Source organism: Heterodontus francisci, chromosome 30 (assembly GCF_036365525.1).
Source record: "Heterodontus francisci isolate sHetFra1 chromosome 30, sHetFra1.hap1, whole genome shotgun sequence".
Taxonomy (NCBI): Eukaryota; Metazoa; Chordata; class Chondrichthyes; order Heterodontiformes; family Heterodontidae; genus Heterodontus; species Heterodontus francisci.
In genome coordinates, this window is record NC_090400.1 from 46,638,948 (window position 1) to 46,661,804 (window position 22,857).

The following is a 22,857-nucleotide window of genomic DNA, read 5'->3' on the forward strand; positions in this document are numbered from 1 at the left end:
CTGTAATGTATTGTGTCAATCTTAAGAACTACAACTGCAATACACCAAGTGATGAGGGGGATAAGTATTGATGAAGGTGATAGGGGCACCATCAATTTTTTTTTAATTCTTCCACGGGATGTGAGCATCACTGGCAAGGTTAGCATTTATTGCCCATCCCTAATTGCCCTTAAGAAGGTGGTGGTAATCTGCCTTCTTGAACCACTGCAGTCCATGTGGTGTAGCTACACCTACAGTTCTGTTAGTTATGGGATTTCCAGGGTTTTGACCCAGCGACAGTGCAGGAATGGCGATATAGTTCCAAGTCAGGATGGTATGTGGCTTGGAGGGGAGTTTGTTCCCATACGTCTGCTGCCCTTGTCCTTCTAGGTGGTAAAGGTCGTGGGTTTGGAAGGTGCTATTGAAGGAGGCTTGGCGAGTTACTACTGCAGAGCATCTTTTGTATGGTACACACTGCTGCCATTGTGCGCTAGTGGTGGAGGGAGTGAATGTTTAAGGTGGTGGATGGGGTGCTGATCAAGCAGGCTATTTTGTTCTGGATTTTTAAAAAAATTCATTTCATGGGATGTGGACATCACTGGCAAGACCAGCATTTGTTGCCCATCCCTTAATTGCCCTTAAGAAGGTGGTGGTGAGCTGCCTTCTTGAACTGCTGCAGTCCGCTGGTGTCAAGCCTCTTGAGTGTTGTTGGAGCTGCACTCATCCAGGCAACTGTAGAGTATTCCATCACATTCCTGACTTGTGCCTTATAGATGGTGGACGGGCTTTGGGGAGTCAGGAGGTGAGTTACTTGCTGCAAAATTCTCAGCCTCTGGCCTGCTCTTGTAGCCACAGTATTGATATGGCTGGTCCAGTTAAGTTTCTGCTCAATGGTAACCCCCAGGATGTTGATGGTGGGGGATTCAGCAATGGTAATGTTGTTGAACATCAAGGAGAGATGGTTAGATTCTCTGTTATTGGAGATGGCCATTGCCTGGCACTTGTGTGGTGTGAATGTTACTTGCTACTTATCAGCCCAAGCCTGAATGTTGTCCAGGTCATGCTGCATGCAGGCATGGACTGCTTCAGTATCGAAGAGTCTCAAATATTACTGTGCAATCATCAGCGAACATCCCCACTTTTGACCTTATGATGGAGGGAAGGTCATTGATGAAGCAGCTGAAGATGATTGAGCCATGGACACTACCCTGAGGAATTCCTGCAATGATGTCCTGGGGCTGAGGTGATTGGCTTCCAACAACCACAACTATCTTCCTTTGTGCCAGGTGTGACTCCAACCAGTGGAGAGTTTTCCACTGATTCCAGTTTAGCTAGGGCTCCATAATGCCACATTCAGTCAAATGCTGCCTTGATGTCAAGGGCAGCCACTCTTACCTCAGCTCTGGAATTCAGCTCTTTTGTCCATGTTTGGACCAAGGCTGTGATGAGGTCTAAATGAGCTGAAATTAACTGAATGGTGTCACGCATCTTCAATTTTATTGCAGCTGCACTCATCCAGATGGGTGGTGAGCCTTGTAGATGATAGGTAGGGTTTCAGAGATCAGGAGGTGAATCAGTCTTTGCTAAGTACCCAACCTCTGGTGATTTTTTTTTCATTCTTTCATTGGACGTGGACATCCCTAATCGCCCTTGAACTGAGTGGCTTGTTAGGCCATTTCAGAGGGCAGTTAAGAGCCAACCAGATTGCTGTGGGTCTGGAGTCACATGTAGGCCTGATCAGGTAAGGATGGCCGATTTCCTTCCCTGAAGAACATTAGTGAACCAGATGGGTTTTTATGACAATCAATAATAGCTTCATGGCACTGTTACTGAAACTAGCTTTCAATTCCAATTTTTTTAAATTAATTAATTGAATTTAAATTCCACCAGCTGCCATGGAGGGATTTGCATCCATGTCCCCAGGGCATAATCCTGAACTTACTAGTCCAGTGACCACTATGCTGCTATCTCCTCGTAGATGTTGATGGTGGAGAACTTGGTGATAATGGTGTTGCTGAAGGTCATGGGGAAATGGCTGGACATTCTCTTGTTTAATAAATTATCTAGGTCCTGCTGTCATCTGACGTGGGTTGCTTCATTATTGGAGGAGTTGTGAATGCAGCTGAACACTGTGGAATTGTCAGCAAGCAGCACCACCCCTGACCTTATAATTGAGGGAAGGTCATTGTTGAAGCAGCTCAGGATGATTAGGTAGAGGACATTTCCCTCAGGAAACCCTGCAACACCTGTAAAAACCCATCTGGTTCAGTAATGTCCTTGAGGGAAGGAAATCTGCCATCCTACCCTGGTCTGGCCTACATGTGATTCCAGACACACAGCAATGTGGGTGACTCTTAAATGCCCCTGAAAAGGCCTAGCAAGCCACTTAGTTGTATCAAATTGCTACAAAGTCTAAGAAAAGGAATGAAGCCAAATGGACCACCCGGCATTGACCTAGACACTGGAAATGATAACGGCAAACCCAGCCCTGTCGACGCTGCAAAGTCGTCCTTACTAACATCTGGGGGCTTCTGCCAAAATTGCAAGAGCTGTCCCACAGACTAGTCAAGCAACAGCCTGACATCGGAATCATGCCATGCAGACAATGTCCCAGACACCACCATCATCATCCCTGAGTATGTCTTGTCCCACCAGCAGGACAGACCCACCAGAGGTGGCGGCACAGTGGTATACAGTCGGGAGGGAGTTGCCCTGGGAGTCCTCAACATTGATTCCAGACCCCATGAAGTCTCAAGGCATCAGGTCAAACATGGGCAGGAAACTTCCTGCTGATTACCACCTACCACCCCCAGCTTGGCTGATGAATCAGTACTCCTCCATGTTGAACACCACTTGGAAGAAGCACTGAGGGTGGCAAGGGCACAGAATGTACTCTATGTGGGGGACTTCAATGTCCATCACCAACAGTGGTTCAGTGGCACCACTACTGACCGAGCTGGCTGAGTCCTAGAGGACATAGCTGCTAGACTGGGTCTGCAGCAGGTTTGTGAGAGAACCAACAAGAGGGAAAAACCGACTTGACCTCATCCTCACCAATCTACCTGTCACAGATTCATCTGTCCATGACAGTATTGATAGGAGTGCCTTTGTGGAGACAAAGTCCCGTCTTCACATTGAGGGTACCCACCATCGTGCTGTGTGGCACTACCACCGTGCTAAATGGAATAGATTTCGAACAGATCTAGCAACTCAAAACTGGGCATCCATGAGGCACTGTGGGCCATCAGCAGCACCAGAACATGTATTCAACCACAATCTGTAACCTCATGGCCCGACATATCCCCCAATCAACCATTACTATCAGCTGGGGAACCAACCCTGGTTCAATGAAGAGTACAGGAGGGTATGCCAGGAGCAGCACCAGGCATATCTAAAAACGAGGTGTCAACCTGGTGAAGCTACAAAACAGGACTACATGCATGCCAAACAACGGAAGCAGCATGCAATAGACAGGGCAAAGCGATCCCTCAACCAGCGAATCAGATCTAAGCTCTGCAGTCCTGCTACATCCAGTCGGAAATGGTGTGTGGACAATTAAACAATTGACAGGGGGAGGAGCTTGGTCTCCTGTCTCGGTGATAAGCAGAAGCAGGGATATACCGGGCCATGACGTTAAAATTTGTGGTGGTATACTATTCTTCTGCAGATAATCCACCACACTTGGATGGCCAGTTTTGCACTGTAAGAACTGGACTTGGTCGAGTCCACTAGACAATGCCCTCTTGCTGGACACGTTATCACTCTCATTTGTTTCTTCACCACCTTGTATAGACTGAGTCTGGCAGCAGATCCTCCAAAGACTTGGCCAGCAGCAGTACTCCTGAACCACTTCTGATGAATATTGAAATCCCCCACCTAATGTATATTTCTGTTCCTTTGGTTTCCTCAAATATGGAAGAATACATTTTATATGGACATAGGAACAGGAGCAGGCCATTCAGCCCCTTGTGCCTGCTCTGCCACTCAATTAAATCACAGTTAATCTATGCTTCAACTCCATATTCTTGGATAGCCTTACCTAAACATGCAAAAAAAGCCTATTTCGAAAAATTTCATTTGTCCCAGCAACCTCAGCCTCTTTAGGGGAGATAATTGCAGATTTTTCTTACCCTGTGATATTTGGGTACTAAGGAAATTAAGAGATATGGTGATAGTACAGGAAGGTGGAGTTAAGTTAGAAGATTAGCTATGATCTTATTGAATGGTGCAGCAGGCTTACAGAGCCAAATGGCCTACTCTAGCTCTGATTGCTGTTGCATGTGTGTAAAAATTGCTTCCTGGTTTCCTTCCTAAATGGTCTAGCTCCATTTTATTCTCTTATGAAAAGGTGTATCCAATGTATAACGACACTCTGCGAGTGTAGCAGGAGCAACAGTACAAGGGAAAGATAATGGTGTAGTACAACTAAGATTGTTAACTAAATATATCCTTTAACTTTCATGAGTGGGAACTATAGGAAGCCCCTTATTGTACATGTAAATTACATTGCAAAGTCAAGCTCCTTCTCCTAAACCGCAATGCACCTCCACTTGCAGCTTCAGAACATCACTTGCAATAGCACATAAAATGCCTTTTTGCAGAGTGAAAAGTCATCTGAGTTTCAAAAAAGGTGCTCAGTCAGTCAGTTTGAGCTAGTAACAAAAATCTACCATTGCCACTTGTTTTCCCCTTCCTACAAACCCTTGCTTGCATTTTTTTCAATGCTCAGGATGTGGAGATTTTTGGCAAGGCTGCCATTTATTAAAGCCATTAAGAGTCAACGCTACTTTAGAAGTTTGGGCTGAGGGAAGTAGATGTTTAGTATTTTTCCTTGACTTTGTTTGACCTAAAGCTATGAGATTTTGTGCTCCATTTGTTTCTCTGGACATTTATTACACCCTGATTACTTTTATAGGAATAGTTCCTGAAATTGACAAGTTGAAATGAGAAAAATTACTATAAATGAACAGTTATGCAGTAGGGAGCAGTAACTAGGAGAGTTCCACAGGGGGCAGTCCTACATCCACTGCTGTCCCTCATCTATATAAACAGCCTTGATAATGGTACAAGTCAAACAACCCAAGTAAACAAATCATGACACATAGCCTTTTTCTTGTATTAAGAAGCTTTGGAAACTGAACTTAATGTTTGCTGGAGTGTATATACCAAGTATTAGTTCATCAAAATTAACTTTTGAAAATCAATAAGTATGAAAAGAGTTAGACATACAATTGATTGTATGAAACATTTTAAGCGCAAGCTGATAGAATTAAAAAAAAATAAGCACAAGGGGACTTTCACAGGATCTGGGCTTCACTGGCTAGGCCAGCATTTATTGCCCATCCCTAATTGCCTTTTTGAACCACTGCAGTCCTTGGGGTGTAGGTACACCAACAATGCTGTTTGGAAGGGAATTCCAGGATTTTGGCCCAGCGACAGTGAAGGTACAGCGATATAGTTCCAAGTCAGAATGGTGTGTGGCTTGAAGGGGAACTGCAGTTTGTGGTGTTCACATACGTCTGCTGCCCTTGTCCTTCGAGCTGGTAGAGGTCACAGATTTGGAAGGTGCTGGCAAAGGAGACTTGCTGAATTACTGCATCTTGTAGATGGTACACACAGCTACCACTGTGTGTTAATGGTGGTTGGGGTGCTAATCAAGCTGGCTGTTTTGTCCTGCATGATGTTGAGCGTCTTGAGCTGCACGCATCTCGGCAAGTGGAGAGTATTTCATCACACTCCTGCTTTGTGCCTTTATTGGTGGACAGGCTTTCGGGAGTCAGGAGGAGGGGGTGGGGCACGCAGGCAGGGGTAGGTGGTAATTAGCAGGAGGTTTCTGTGCCCATGTTTGACCTGATGCTATGAGACTTCATGAGGTCTGGAGTTAATGTTGAGGATGCCCAGGGTAACTCGCTCCTGACAGTATATCATTGTGTTGCCATCTCTTGTGGGTCTGTCCTGGCAGTGAGTATAGTGACAGGGATGGTGTAAGGTATGATTCTGTGAGTATGACTGTATCAGGCTGTTGCTTGACAAGGCTGTGGGAACATCTCTCCCAGTTTCAGTACAAGCCTGTAGCTGCTAGTAAGGAAGACTTGGCAGGGCTGATTGAGCTGGGTGGTCCAGTGTCATCGCTGGTAGCTAGATCAACAGTGGGTGGTCTGCCTGGTTTCATTCCTTTTAGCCTTTTCTCTAATCAGTTGGTATAATGCTGTCATTGCAGAGGGCATTTTGAAGAATCAACCACATTGGAAGTCTGGAGTCACACAGAGGGACTGCTGTTACCTAAAAGATTAGTGAACCTGATGGGTTGTTAATGGCAATTATCTCATGGTCACCATTACGGAGTCTCAATTTTTTTTTTTAGATAATTCCAGCTGTCTTAGTTGAATTTAAATTCCATCAGCTACCATGGTGGGATTTGAACTAATAGCCCCAGAGCATTAGTTTAGACCACTGGATTGGTCATCCAGTAACATTACCACTATGCCACTGCCTCCCCCAACAGATGAACAAGTTGCTATATTGCATAGAATTGAGCAAAGTTCTAAGAGAGCTTATTCTTAAACTAGCAGCCAGCTGCACAACTGTCATTGCCAAAGAAGTGCACAGTCCCAATACAAGTGTTTTTGCAAAACAGCAATAGGTAACAATGCACCTTTAAAACTATCAAACCCTCATCCACACTGGTCAAGGAAAAAAAAAATCAAGACAACTTCCATAACTGACAGGAGGTCTGACACTTTCCATTTATTGGCAATTACATTAACAGTTAGCTCTGACACATGAACCAGGATTTAAGCTTTCCCATGCTTTAATCACAAGCTATGTAGTCTATGTACATACACAAAGCAGGATGGGTGGGGTGGGGTGGGGTGGGGTCAAAAAAAATCAAAATTTGTTTTAGACATCATTTGGGAAGACTAGAAATCAATATAAGCACCTTAATAGTATATAGTTTGCTTACATTAAAAGATGATCAGCTTAGAAATCTTTAAAGTGAGCTATGCATAAAGGGTTTTTAAAAAGACAAAACACATCAGACTCTGAACAACTTTCATAACATGCGAACAGAAAAACCACTTAGGATAATGTACAAAGTGCCTGGTGGCATCTGTACATTTTACAGCAAGTTAGAGCAACTTCTATTGCTGCTAGTTTGATAGCATGACCTCATACAGAATTACAAGTATTGAAGATTTCTCCACTCTTGGCAGATTACAGCACAAGGGGAGAAAAGAAAAAAGTTTGTTTTGCCCTGCTTAAGGTTCAATCAAACCATCCTCATGACATTCTGGTAGGCCAGCCGTTTCATGTTTCTATGTAGCGGATAATTTAAATAAAGTCTTACTTAGCCTCATCAGAACAGTGGTGAATCAAATCCAATTACCCTTTATAATATAAAAAAAAAGGAAAAAAGGTGTCAATGGGATTCACAGCAATAGCAAATTTGCTATTAAAAGAAATATAGCTTTAAAGAAAGCCAATAAGTATTTTACACCCAACGTCTGCACGGTACAACTGCCCTCTCAAGTATAGAAAATTTGATGTGGGGAGAAAAGGATTGGGTTTCTGAATTTAACAAAATAAACAAACAACTTGCTTCTGTAGAGAAGTCCAGTGATCCAGTCTTCAAGTAGAACCATTTCAGTTTATTCTTTTAAAGGCCACTGTTCAGCATTTATCCATTTCAGTGCAATACAAAAAAAAAGAAAGCCTTTTTGGGCAACTAAAGCAAGTTTACTGCTACATATACACAAGATAAAGTCCATGCAGCTGTTTAGCCATTAAAGGGACTGTGGCTCCAGCCGTCAGTGCATTAGTTCATTTCCCCCCCCCTCCCTTCCTCTTTTTAGCCAGACTTGAATAGAAGAATTGCCACCTGACCCAGGTAAAAATAGATGAAATGTTTTGTCTCATGTGTGACATAACTACCAAAGTTTCTGCCAACAATGCAGTGCCAAGTTGGATTGTATTTCTTGTCAAACTCCTGTAAGGGAAGAGAAAAAAAAATCTCAATCATATTTACCATTATACACAATCATTCCCCCTGCCACATGCATGCAGGTTACCAATATAGCTCAATCCAGAAAGGCAAAATGTAATGGCTGCAACAAAAGCTACCCACTGAACTATGAAAGACAGGGCTCCTTGCAATATGAAGGCATACAGACAAGAAAGTCCCAGAATTGACTTCATCAAGTTAGTACAGTGCCCAGCCTACAATTGTCCACAGTATCCCAGATTCAAGGGAGGGAGGAGAATACCAGTATATGGAAATTGGGTGAGTGGGTGAAGGAGAGAAGAGTAAAAAGTATCAGGCTTGGCTATATTACCCCAATGGGGTAAAATAACTTTATACCTAGGCTGACATGAAGAATGTGTTAATTGAGCAAGTTTCTAGTGGTTGCTAGCCACATGGAACTAAACTAGCAAGAAATCAATGGCTTCAGAAGTAAGTGGAAAATAGGGTGAACTATTTGCAACCATTACAATTTATTGCTAAAAATCTCTTCCCCTCAAAATCAATCATTGAGCATTTGAATGCCAAGCTTTGGCTATTTAACACATTAGACATTTCAGCTCTTAAGCATCATAGTACAAGACTTTTTAAGCTATAAAACAAAACTAAATAAGTGTACTCTGCAGTCCCTAAAAAAAAAAGCAAGCACACACTCCTGGTTACAACAGCATTACTGCAATGGCAACATGTGGTTGTAAATAGTGTTGCCTGGGTGCCAAAACTCACTTTGGATCTTGAAACCATTGCCTGATACTAGACAGGAGGATAAAAGCTATAACAGTTGCACAATATTTACTAAGTATCTGCAAAAGCCCAGATAAGCCAGGCAAAGACCATTTACACTGCAATAGTGGTGTTAGCCTGAGTTAGTCTGATCTTATGACTTCAGATATATCAGTTAGTTTCCTTTCAAGTCTTTAAGCACCCATTTGTTGAATAAATACAAGAAAAGCTGTGGAATACAAAAAACAGGTGCATGGAGAGCACCAGGTGCTGCACTCTAATAGAATGGGTCAATTAGATTTTAGATACGAGAATGGTTAACTGGATACTGGTGGTCCTGTTTATTTCTATAGTTTTAGCAACCAACATACTGAACCTTTGACTGACGATTATAGCCATTAGAAACTGTCCTGTTAAAATGGAGTAAGAGTGAACAATGTACCTTTTTGATGAAGGCAGCAATGTCCTTTTCGATGTTGTATTTTTCCATTGCTTGTGTTGCACAGTCTACTGCATCTTGCTGCATATCTTCAGACATGTCAGCATTTTTGATCACTGCCTTCCTGTCGGACATCGTGCCTGCCACGGGAAAAAAAAAACAAAGACACCTTGACTGAACATGGTGCTTCCACACAAGTATACATGTATAATATAGAACCTGTGGGTTGTGTGTTGGGTCTTCAAAATACCTAGTTAAACAAAAACTAATATTTAAATCAATACAGAACTTCCACGTTAACGCTGGATTTAAACAGAGATGGCGTCCAGGCACAAACTCATTGCAAACTTCCTGCTCCTGGTTTTAAAGGTGAATATTCAGCAAGGAAACTGCTCATTTGTCCGGATGAGCAGAAATTTACAGCGCCGCCTCCCCTTCATTCACACAAGACGGGTGAACCTCCATTTGCAGAACAGATGTAGAGCCGACAATGGCATGCGAGTAAACATCTTAGTTCCGGGACTTCTGGAAAGACTGGTGTTTCAAACTCAGCAATATTATTATACGAGTCAAAAACTGAGCGTAAAATGCGATCAATCGTGTCTCGTTGGCAATTTTATTGGGAGGAGAGGGGGAAATGCATAGACGAAAGTGGGAACATAATCACTTTGGGTGGAAAGGGCGAGAAAAGGAGACACTTTTGAAAGGTACTGCATCGCATTTCAGGATTGCTTGTGGTAATCCCTGGCTCCTCCCGATTAGGGTCATCGTTATCTTTAAAAACAACGTGCACACGTTCAATCGAACGGAGACAGAATTCTTTAGAGATTGTGTTATTGGATTTGAAGGTGGAGCCCTATCTCTGCAGAGAATCAAAATCATCCCCTTTTATTAAAAAAAAATAATTTTCATCACCGTCACGTTCTACCTAATCATCCACTTGAAATTAACGAAACCATATAGTTTTTAACCAATGAATCTAATCCAACTCTGAATTTATACTATTTCTCCCCCCCCCCCCAAAAAAAATCAAGTACCACAGGTTCACGTAATGCATAAGTGAGGGCAATAAAATATGCTTCTCATAATTAAAACATAACGGATTTCTAGCACAAAAGACTATTGCAGTTTCCAGGGCCTTCCCCCCCCCACAGAAAATCCCCCATCCCGAATCGAAGCTGCAGTAAATACGTGCATTGGGAATGACACCTTGGAAACGCAGGCTCTTTTTAAAAAAAAAGCTTAGGTCATTTTAAGGTAACCTAAAATCATGATGTTGCGAAATAGAATTTCTTAAAGTACCAGGAATAAAGATAACCACACACATGCCTTGCGGGAAATGATCTCACCTTCTCCTCGGTACTAATCTGCCAATCTCTCCAGCAAAGCGCTTCTTTTTTTTTCCCCCTTGTAGCCTCTTTTCCCCGATGCGATCTGCTGTTTTTGTCAGGCCCCTCCCCTCGCTGCCTTCTTGAAATACCGCCCCGTCCCTCCGCAATGGCTGAGCAGCCCGCCACGTCCATTGGCTGAGAGCAGCCTCTCCTCTCCATCTGTGCATTTTCCCTTCGCCCAAGTGTTCCCACATCTTATTTCATCCCACAATGCAATGAGATCAGGACAACTGCTCATGAAATTTACTTGTCAGTGTTGTTAACACACACAGACCAGGGGCAGAAAATGACATCCCAGCAACAACAAGTGCTGGGGGAGGGGGAAAGCAGTGTGATTCTTGTTCAGTTTCAAAATTCTGCTCTTGTTCCTTTTTACATGCAAATTGGCTTACTGTGTTATGAGCCGCCTGGCAGTCGCTTTGAACGAGAGGAACGCCGTTCAGTGCGGGGCCAACAACACTTGGTGACAACCATGCATCAGCTGAGGGTGGACGCGTGACAGCACCATTCCTGTAGTTTTAAGTGCTCTGCAGAGGGAACGGTGTGATCGTTTTGTTAATGCGAGTTGTTCGACGTGATGCAACGAGCGACGCCTTGTTAAATTTAACAGCTGAATCGCAGTCTATCCTTGAAAGTGAGGTAATGAAATTCAACTCACCGGTGCTGCAAGTTTCATTAACTTTCCCCGAAAGCAATTTACCTTCAGTGCGAAAAAATAGGTTCACAATTCCACAATTGTTCCTCCCCTCCCCTCCAAAAAAAAACACGCACGTTTTTATCACCAATTGCTCCATCTGTCTTAAAGACATTGTTTCTGTTTCTGGGGTATAACTTTGGCTCCATACACACTAAACGTGCTTCGTTACCTCATTCAGATGTGAAAAAGACTTATATGTCAATAGCGCTTTCTGGATGTCCCAGAGCACTGTGCAGCCAATGAAGTACTTTTGGCGTGTAATCGCTGTTATGTTGACTGAACATAAATATTGACCAAGACACTGGGGAAACTGCCCTGTTCTTCTGTGGGCCTAGACAGTGGGTCTTGGCAGACTATTTACCTAGTTTTACCTAGAAACAGGCCCAGTAGTTGCATGCAGGTGTTATGCTCCACATGAGCCTCCTCTACCCTTCCTCATCTACCCCCATCAACATATCATTCTATTCCTTGTTCCCTTGTGTTTATTTGACTTCTTAAATGCATCCATGCTATTCACCTCAACTATTTCCTGTGGTAGCAAGTTCCACGTTCTAAATAGGTGAAAAGGTTTCTTCTGAATTTCCTAGTGGGTTTATTAGTGACTATCTTATTTTTATGGTCCCTCATTCTGGTCTTGCTTACCAATGGAAACATCTTCCCTACATCTATGCTACAAACCTTTTCATAATCTTAAAGACCTCTACCAGGTTATCCCTTCCTAGAGAAGAGTCCCAGGCTGTTCAATCTTTCCTCTCTAACCTCAGTTCTGGTATCATTCTAGTAAATCTTTATTGCAACCTCACCAGTGCCTTTATATTCTTTTAATAATATGAAGACCAGAACTGTGCACAGTACTCTCAAGTGTGGTCTAACCAAGGTTCTATACAAATTTAGAATAACTTATCTTCATTCCAATTCTGTCACTCTAGAAATGAACCCTTGCACTTTGTTTGGCTTTTTTCAATGGTCATAGCAAGCTGTGCCACATCTTTTAATGATTTGTGTACCAGTACCCCCAGATACCTCTGTTCCTCTACCTGTTTAAACATTTATTTTCCAAGGAGTATGTAGCCTCCTCATTCTTCCTTCCAAAATGTACCAACCCACACTTATCTACATTGAAGTTCATTCTGCAGGTTTATTAATGTATTCCAGTATTTTGTCACAGTGCTCCTTTGTATTAACTACAGCCCCCCCACATTTAGTTTTTTTCCAAATTTTGAAATTTGCTTCTGATTCCTGAGACCAAATCATTTATGTAGATAGTGAATAACAGTGGTCCCAGGACAGATCTTTGTGGAGCATTGCTTCCCACCTTTTGCCAGTATGAGTAATTATCTGTAAATCTGTTTTGTAGCCAGCATGCCATCCATTCTGCTATTTGTCCCCTGACTCTACACGTTCTGACCATTCGCCCATGTGAAGCTAAACAGCTAAGCCTGATCCTATCCACCTCTGATGCCAATACATGTATACTACCACAACACCCACCAGTGGCCGATTTTTCACTCTCTAACCCAAGGATGCTGAGGCTTACTGTACCAACTCTACCGTCACTCCAGTGAGACCAGTTAACTCCCAGGATCAAACCTGTGACCTCTTGATCGTCAGCTACTCACTGGATAAAGGTACTGAACTGATTTAGAGAAAACATTCTACAACAGTTTCTTGCAAGCTTTCAATTGTAATGAATGACTGAAATGCAAAATATTTGATGCTAGTATTTTTGCTGTGATGTGATGGATTTAGGAAATAGGAACAATGCTGTAATTTGAATTTAGTGTCGAGTATAATCTGGACAAGAAAAGAAAATAATTCAGTAAAGCATCGATCGAAAATGCCTCTGGTTCTTCAGTGCAGTTGTAAGGAAATGCCGAATTGTCAGAAATGCAGTTTTTTCAGACACGATGTAAAACCAACGCCCCATTTGCCTATTTAGGTGGATTTAAAAGATCTCATTGTGCTATTCAGTGACGAGCAGGGGAGTTTTCCCAGTGTCCCTGCCAACATTTATCACTCAACCAACCCCATCACAAGCAGATTCATTTACCATTTAACACATTTGCTGTTTTTTAGGAGCATGCTGGGTGCAGTTTTTGTCTGTGTAACATCAATGACCACACTTTAAAGGTAATGTAATGGGTGTGGAGCATTTTGAAACATATTGAAGCTATAGTGAGAATGTGAAAGGTGCTATATAAGTATACAGGTTTTTCTTGGATTTTCAGTTTCCATTCACTCAGACTGCAGTTATACTTCAGCTGCTTGTTACCTGTAGAGAGCTGCAAGGCCCAACTTATGGCACTGACTGCATCTTACATTGGACTGAGCAACAAAGAAGCTCTGCGCACACAGACCTGAATGCATGCATGGAGCACCACTCCGAGTAGCTATTTCGTAATATGAAAGTGTGGGCAGGCAGCACTGGCCAGGAACTCACTAGCCCACTGTGTGTGATATTTTATCCATTAATTTTAACAGGATGGAAAATGAGGCATTACAGGCACCCAGTTCCCGACCAGTGCTCCGTGTGTGTGTGCTGGTGCTCACCATTAGGTTTGAACTCCAAAGCAGTTTGAAGCTCCCTGTTACAGATGGTGTCACCTTACTAGTATGATCAGAGTCAGATTATCAACCTAACTCCAGAGTTATACTACCTGTTTCATTATAATGTGGACCCAAATCCACGTGCTTTGATACAAAAGTGGCTGTATAACTACTGTCTTCAAATAATTAATAGCCTCTCAGGCATTCACTTATTTAAATTCTATTACAGCACTTTATAAACTGATTAACAAAAATTTTGGAAATGCTGAGAGGAGAGATCATAAATAGAAGTTTTTTCAACATCTCTCTATCTATTAGATACAAATCTGTTAATACCACAGCTGCTTTCATGTTAACCAATTGTCACGCTCACGAGAAGTACAGCGATGGAACTACAAAAATAAACTGAATAAAATGGAACAATTTAAAAAAGACTGATGCACTTGCCTTCAACAAGATAGAGGACAAAGTCACATGACACATACTTTCTCCTGCACTGAAATACACATTCATGTCTGCTAGAACTGAAACTCATTAACCCCATCTGCATTGAAATTAAACAGCTCATCACACAAGAATGGGAACTATCCACAAAGTGTGCTAAAACAAAGGCACTTGCAGACGCTCTGTCTCCAGCTACAATCACTACAATAAAGTGTGAACATCCCTCATCTTATCAAAATGGGCTGAAATCAGAAGCTATTGTATCGCCCCTCAGGAACCGAAAGTCTGAAATCACATGGGTGAAAGTAACACTTTTTGAATTTACCTTTAAAGGTAACCTTTTTGGAGAACAAAGGGAGTCATCAGTCATCAAGTCATCAGAACGTCAGTCTGAGATCTCCAGCCACAGAGAGAACATTGAAAGACATCTTGAATTCCAACACAAGGCTGAGAGAGACAGTTGAACCTTGCTGAGATGTTGAACCCTGGCAACCAACTGTAGCAAAGAAATAAGAGAGTGTCTTTTGAACAACTCCTCCTTTTGAACAACTGTGAAAATTGAACTAAGAAATGCCAGCACCATCTTCGAACTGAAGTGTTGACTGCCGGAAGACTTTAGCAACCAGCAAGGGCAAGACAATCAGTAAACAGGCGTGCAAATTTAAAAACTTACCTTCCAAGAAGATCCCACTGGTTTTTCCTGAAAACAACAGACTTTTACACCTTGTACTCTTAATGCCTCTTAACCTTTACCTTCTATCTATCTTTTCCTGAATGTGCATGAGAGAGTGAATGCGTGCGTGGGTGGTGTTGCAAACATTTCAGGTGATTATTGTTCAATAAATATTTAATCTTCTGTTTTAAACTCATGAGAAAACCTGTCACTGTTTTTTGGTCAACAAAACACAGGAGTTGAAACACTAGTTTAAACAAAAACATTGGGCTGGATTTTACCAAGCTCTCAACTTCGTGATCCGCGGTGGGGAGGGAGGGGGGGGGGGGTGGGTGGCCTGAACTTGGGTGTGGGAGAGGCCCGCCACGGTCCTCGACACTGGGAGGGCACAGCCTGATCCTCCTGGCGGCGGCGGGGCTCAATGGCGGGCCCCCCCCCCGCCGCTGAGTGACGGGACCACAATTAAAATATTCAAACGAATAAATTTACGTAGACTTACCTGCAATCTAGAGGGCCCGCCGCAATCTTTGGTGCGGCAGCCGGCACTCCAGCACCTTAAATTCCCCGTCTGGGGAAAGGCGGCGTGATACAAGTGGGGAGGGGGGAGGAAATAAGACTTTCAGTGTGGGGGGGAATGGGGTCAAATAAATGTAATGGGTATAGGAGATGGTGGGAAGGGTTGAACTTCAAACTTGATGCAGTTTGGGGGGGGGGGGGGAAGGTCAGATGTAAAAGGTAAGTGTTTGGGGAGGAAGGGCAAATAGTTAATGGATTTGGTATTAGGGGATGGGAAAGTGGCATATGAAATTTATTTACTTAATTTTAGGGGGTATGTGATTAAAAATTTAAATTAGGCAGCAGGGCTGGCTGCCCTTTAAAAATGGTGCCAGTGCCTGTGCACAGGCAGCTGACGCAATTGCTGGGGACGAACAGCCCACCCCCTCCACAGACTGTCACTGACTTAATCTTTTCTGGAGATCTCCCCTTCACGCCTCCAATCTCATAATTCCCCAACTCTGCACAACCCACTTCTGCATCCTTCCCAAGATCCACAAACAGGACTGCTCTTATAGACCGATAGTTTCAGCCTGTTCTTGCCCCACAGAACTGATTTCTTCCTATCTCAATTCTATTTTCCTCCCCTTGTCCAGTCTTATCCCACCTACTTCCACAACCATTCTGACACCCTCTGCCACTTTAACAGTTTCCAGTTTCCTGGCCCTAATCGTCGACTACCATGGACATCCACTCCCTTTACACCTCCATCCCCCAACAGGATGGCCTGAGGGCACCCCGCTTCTTCCTTGAATGGAGGCCCAATCAGTTCCCCTCCTCAACCACTCTCCTACACCTGGCTTACTCTTACATTGAACAACTTCTCCTTTGACTCCACTCCTTTCCTCCTAATAAAAAGTGTTGCCCAGAGAACCCATATGAGTCCTAGCTATATCTGCCTTTTCATGGAATATGTGGAACATTCTTTGTTCCAGTTCGACTCAGGTCCTCCACCTCTTTTTCTGGTACGTTGATGACTGTATCAGTGTCATTTCCTGCTCTTGCCCTGAACTGGAAAATTTAATCAATTTTCCTTAAAATTTCCAGCCCTCCCTCGCCTTCGTATTGTCCATCCCCCAACTCTTCCATTCTTCGACTTTACCTGAATCTCTGGGGATAGACTGTCAAGCTTTAAATACTATAATTCACTGACTCCCACAGTTACCTTGATTACTCTTCCTCCCACTCTTCCATTCTCCCAGTTTCTCCATTTCTGTTGCATCTGTTCTGACCATGCCACCTTTCAAACTAGTGCTTGCAATATGTCTTTCTTTTTCCTCAACTGATGACTACCCCGCACCATGGTTGACAAGTCCTCCATCATGTCCATCCCATTTCCTGCACTTCCCTCACCCTTACCATTTCCTCCAAGAAACATGACGGGGTTCCCTTTGTCCTCACCTTCCACCCCACCAACCTCCATATTCAACAGGTCATCCTCCACCATCTCCAGCATGATGCCACCCCCAAACACATCTTCCCCTCACATCTCTTTTCAGCATTCCGAAGGAACATTCCCTCTGCAACTCCCTGGTCCATTCTTTAATCACCCTTCCCCTTCCCACATCATGTTGCCATGCAAGTGCAGGAGATGCAACATCTGCTCTTTTACCTCATCCCATCCCGTCATGCATGGTCTCAAACACTCCTTCCAGGTGAATCAGCAATTTACTTGCACTTCTTTCAATTTCATATACTGTTTTCACTGGTTGTGATGTAGTGGGGGAGGTGGTGGTGTAATGGTATTGTCACTGAACTAGTGACCCAGAGACCCAGGGTATTCCTCTGTGGACATGGGGTCAAGTCCCACCATGGCAGAAGGTCATAGTCAGAGTTTTACAGCACAGAAACAGGCCCTGTGGTCCAACGCACCTGCGCTGACCATCAAGCACCTGTCCAAACCAATCCCATTTTCCTGCACTTGGCCTGTAGCCTTGTATGCTATGGGGTTTCAAGTGCTCATCTAAATACCTCTTAAATGTTGAAATTTGGAATTTGAATTCAATTAATTAAAAAAATCTGGAATTAAAAAACTAGTCTAATGTCGAATGATGACCATGAAACCATTGTTGATTGTCGCAAAAACCTATCTGGTTCACTAATATCCTTTAGGGAAAGAAATCTGCTGTCCTTACCTGGTCTGGCCTAAATGTGACACCAGACCCACAGCAATGTGGTTAACTCTTAAATGCCCTCTGAAATAGCCTAGCAAGCCACTCAGTTATACCTAACCGCTAAAAAAAAGTCGATAAGGAATGAAACCGAATGGACCACTAGGCATCGACCTAGGCCCTGGAAACGACAACGGCAAACCAGCTTTGTCGACCCTGCAAAGTCCTCCTTACTAACATCTGGGGTTTTGTGCCAAAGTTGGGCGAGGTGTCCCACAGATGAGTCAAGCAACAGCCTGACAAAGTCATACTCACGGAATCATACCTCACAGACAATGTCCCAGACACCGCCATCACCATCCCCGGGTACGTCCTGTCCCACCGACAGAGGTATACAGTCGGGAGGGAGTTGCCATGGGAGTCCTCAACATCGACTCCGAATCCCATGAAGTCTCAAGGCATCAGGTCAAACATGAGCACAGAAACCTCCTGCTGATTACCACCTACTGACCACCCCCCCCTCAGCTGATGAATCAGTACTCCATGTTGAACACTGAGGGTGCCAAGGGCACAGAATGTACTGTATGTGGGGACTTCAATGTCCATCACCAAGAGTGTCTCGGTAGCACCACTACTGACCGAGCTGGCCGAGTTCTAACAGACTTAGCTGCTAAACTGGGTCTGCGGCAGATGGTGAGGGAACCAACAAGAGGGAAAAACACACTTGACCTCATCCTTACTAATCTGCCTGTAGCAGATGCATCTGTCCATGACAGTATTGGTAGGAGTGACCACCGCACAGTCCTGTGGAGACTAAGTCCCGCCTTCACATTGAGGATACCCTCCATCGTGTTGTGTGGTACTACCACTGTGCTAAATGGGATAAATTTTGAACAGATCTAGCAATGCAAAACTGGGCATCCATGAGGCGCTGTGGACCATCAGCAGCAGCAGAATTGTACTCAACCACAATCTGTAACCTCATGGCCCGGCATATCCCCCACTCTACCATTACCAACAAGCCGGGAAACCAACCCAGGTTCAATGAAGAGTGCAGGAGGGCATGCCAGGAGCAGCACCAGGCATACCTCAAAATGAGGTGTCAACCTGGTGAAGCTACAACCCAGGACTACTTGCATGCCAAGCAGCATAAGCAGCATGCGATATACAAAGCTAAGCGATCCCATAACCAACAGAGCAGACCTAAGCTCTGCAGTCCTGCCACATCCAGTCGTGAATGGTGGTGGAAAATTAAACAACTAACTGGAGGAGGTGGCTCCACAAATATCCCCATCCTTAATGATGGGGTAGCCCAGCACATTAGTGCAAAAGATAAGGCTGAAGCATCTGCAACAGTCTTCAGCCAGAAGTGCCGAGTTGGTGCCATTTTGGCCTCCTCCTGAAGTCTCCACCATAACAGATGCCAGACTTCAGCCAATTTAATTCACTCCACGTGATAGCAAGAAACAACTGAAGGCACTGGATACTGCAAAGACTATGGGTCCTGACAACATTCTGGCAATAGTCCTGAAGACCTGTGCTCCAGAACTTGCCGTGCCCCTAGCCAAGCTGTTCCAGTACATCTACAACACTGGCATCTACCCGGCAATGTGCAAAATTGCCCAGGTATGTCCTGTACACAAAAAACAGTACAAGTCCAACCCGGCCAATTACCGCCCCATCAGCCTACTCTCAATCATCAGTAAAGTGATGGAAGGTGTCATTGACAGTGCAATCAAGCGACACTTGCTTAGCAATAACCTGCTCAGTGACGCTCCGTTTGGGTTCTGCCAGGGCCACTCAGCTCCTGACCTCATCACAGCCTTGGTTCAAATATGGACAAAAGAGCTGAACTCAAGAGGTGAGGTGAGATGAGAATGACTGCCCTTGACATCAATGCAGCAATTGACCGAGGAGTCGTACCTAGCGCAAAGGAAGATGGTTGTGGTTGTTGGAGGTCAATCATCTCAGCTCCAGGACATCACTGCAGGAGGTCGTAGGGTAGTGCCCTAGGCCCAACCATCTTCAGTTGCTTCATCAATGACCTTCCTTCAATCATAAGGTCAGAAGTGGGGATGGTCGCTGATGATTGCACAATGTTCAGCACTATTCGCGATTCCTCAGATACTGAAGCAGTCCGTGTAAAAATGCAGCAAGACCTGGACAATATCCAGGCTTGGGCTGATAAGTGGCAAGTAACATTCACGCCACACAAGTGCCAGGCAATGACCATCTCAAACAGGAGAGAACCTAACCATTTCCCCTTGGCATTCAACAGCATTATGATTGCTGAATCCGCCACTGTCAACATCCTGGGGGTTACCATTGACCAGAAACTGAACTGGAGTACCTATATAAATACCGTGGCTTAAAGGCCGGCTCAGGTCTGCAAATGAAACCCAACCCAAGCCCGACAGAACCACATCTGACCAGAGTCCGACCCAGCCCGAGTCCTTTCATTTTTTTCATGCGCCCGACCCAACCACCGGAATGTTCAGATAACCTAGCTTCCGTTTTTCACTTTTTAAACTTGTGCAGATAAGCAACAAAAACTGTAACTGGACTTGAAGGGTTGTTTAAAAAGTACATTAAGATTGGAGCCACATACTGGAGGTAGTGATAGAGTGTGTCCAACCTGGCTCGACCTGACCCGAGCCCGAATGCCGGACCTGGAAGAGCAACCTGACCCGATCCAAACCCGACATATCTTCGGCTCGGGTAGCCATGCTCTACTGTGGCTACAAGAGCAGGTCAGAGGCTAGGAATCCTGAGGAATCCTGTGATGGAATACTCTCCATTTGCCTGGATGGGTGCAGCTCCAACAACACTCAAGAAGCTCGACACCATACAGGACAAAGCAACCCGCTTGATTGGCACCCCATCTACAAACATTCACTCCCTCCACCACCGACGCACAGTGGCAGCAGTGTGTACCATCTACAAGATGCACTGCAGCAAACGCACCAAGGCTACTCAAACAGCACCTTCCAAACCCGTGACCTCAACTACCTAGAAGGACAAGGGCAGCTGATGCGTGGGAACACCACCACCTGCAAGCTCCCCTCCAAGTCACACACCATCCTCATTTGGAACTATATCACCGTTCCTTCACTGTCGCTAGGTCAAAATCCTGGAACTTCTTTCCTAATAGTACTGTGGGTATACCTACCCCACATGGACTGCAGCGGTTCAAGAAGGCAGCTCACCACCACCTTCTCATGGGCAATTAGGGATGGGCAATAAATGCTGGCCTAGCCAGTGACGCCCACATCCCATGAAACGAAAAAAAAGTTTCCTCTACATTGGGGAGAGCAAACGTAGATTGTGTGACCGCTTTGTACATCACCTCTTTCCAGTCAGCAAGCGTGATCCTGAGCTTCCAGTTGCTTGTCGTTTTAATTCTCTGTCCCAATTCCACTCTTACCTCCATGACGTTGGCCTTCTAAATTGTTCTAATGAAGCTCAACAGAAGCTCGAGGAACAGCACCCCATCCTTTGCAGCCTTCCGGATTCAACATTGAGTTCAACAATTTCAGATTATAAGCACTACTCCTGTTTTCTCGGACAGTAGCTGTTGGTGATTATTCTGCTATTGCTTTTCACACCTCCTCTGGATCCATCGTTTGTTTCTTTTCTTGTTCCATTACCATCTCCTTTTACCATCATCCCTTTTGTCATTTAATCGCTCCTGCCTTCCACCCTATCACAGACCTTCCCTTTTGTTCATTCCTTCCCTCCTGACCTTTCCCTTCCTCTGTACTTGCTTAAAACCTGTTACATCTCTAACATTTTCCAGTTCTGATGAAAGGTCATCATCCTGAAAAGTTAACTCTGTTTCTCTGTCCACAGATGCTGCCTGACCTGCTGAGTATTTCCAGCATTTTCTGTTTTTGTTCAAGAAAACCATTCTCTCTATAATATGATTGGAGGCCCTCAATTAGATTATGGTCCTGTAATTCACTCAGTTATCTGGCATCCACTGTGCATTTCACAATACCTGGCACACCATAATGTGTACCCTTTGGTTGAATACAATATGCTATATTGATTCTTCGTCCACCACCCCCATCTACCCTCTCAGGTGGACATAAAAGATACCATTGCATATTCGAAGAATGGCAGGGGAGTTCTCCCTGGTGTCCTGGTGAATATTTACGCCTCAACAAATATCACTAACACAGAATCTGGTCATTATCACATTGCTTTTTGTGAGAGCTTGCTGTGCACAAATTGGCTGTTGTGTTTCCTACATTACAGTAGTGACTTAATTAGCTGTAAAGCACATAGGAATGTCCTGTGGTCATGAAAGGCATTATATAAATGCAAGTCTTTGTCTTGTTTTATTTTCATATGCACTTGAAAGGAATAATACAATGGTTAGTACCTCTATAATCTGGTGAATATAACCTGATAATATGAAAGGTCCTTTCATGTCATCCAATATAACTTAAAATCCATTTAAACCATATGGGGAGAAAATTTTGTGACAGACATCACACGTGCCAAATGGAAAATATTAATTTTGTTGTATAGAACACTGCTTGAGACTTTTTACTGGACATTACAGATAACTTTTAAAAAATTGGAACAGAACAGTTAAAGATGACCATGCACCATTTGCAAATGAGAAGACAAAGGCTGGCTGAGAGAGGTAAATTATCCAGTCTAGCTGGAACAATGGGGGTTCTCCCTGATTCAATTAGCAAGATTGATTTTGTCAATAGTGATCAAAAGTCGTCGACACCCTTTGACTTGAAAGAGCCAACTGCCCCCCCCCCAATTCCGAGTATGTTCAAACAACCCTCCAGGAACTTCTGTTTTCAAACAAAGAGGTGGTCACGAGACATACCTGCTGATTTTGTGAATTGTGCCTCAGAGTGAAAAAGGGATTAGAACTGAACTCCAAGAAGAAAGCATCACTCTCTCTCTCTCTCTCTCCAGCAAAGTCCAAGGGAAACCATGGTGGCAGCTACTAAGCCTCAGGACTACAGAACCTTACAGGCGACCACCAAGAAGATGGATAAAACCTCCCATCAGCCTTCTGGAACCAGAGAAGCAAGCCTGAATTGTACACGTGACCCCAGCGAGGACTTTAGGACTTTAACTTCAATTAAGGACATTGTTACTCAGTATTTGAATTCCATTTTTTACTGACTTTACTTCAACCTCCCAACTCTTCCTTCCTCTCTGTATCTATTTGTGTGCGTGTGTGTGTATGTGTGCCTCTCGTATGCATGTGCGTATGGATGCGTTGCATATTTTATTAATTTTAACTGGT

General features: G+C 44.0%; 1 protein-coding gene and 1 long non-coding RNA gene across 2 annotated transcripts in view; one reads left to right on the forward strand and one right to left on the reverse strand.

Annotated features, from left to right (window-relative positions):
• Positions 1-6,697: 6,697 nt before the first annotated feature.
• Positions 6,698-10,619, reverse strand: LOC137346520 (dynein light chain 2, cytoplasmic). Its single transcript, XM_068009991.1, has 3 exons — positions 10,511-10,619; positions 9,165-9,301; positions 6,698-7,966 (listed from the first exon to the last, which is right to left on the reverse strand). The coding sequence occupies exons 2-3, from the start codon at positions 9,294-9,296 to the stop codon at positions 7,829-7,831; spliced, it is 270 nt and encodes an 89-aa protein (XP_067866092.1). The 5' UTR covers positions 9,297-9,301; positions 10,511-10,619; the 3' UTR covers positions 6,698-7,828.
• Positions 10,620-10,778: 159 nt separating this feature from the next.
• LOC137346733 (uncharacterized) overlaps positions 10,779-22,857 on the forward strand; it is a 36,917-nt gene continuing 24,838 nt past the window's right edge. Inside the window, exons 1-2 of the long non-coding RNA XR_010968778.1 lie at positions 10,779-11,191; positions 12,607-12,877. This is a non-coding gene — a long non-coding RNA (uncharacterized lncRNA). The remainder of the gene's footprint in view (positions 11,192-12,606; positions 12,878-22,857) is intronic.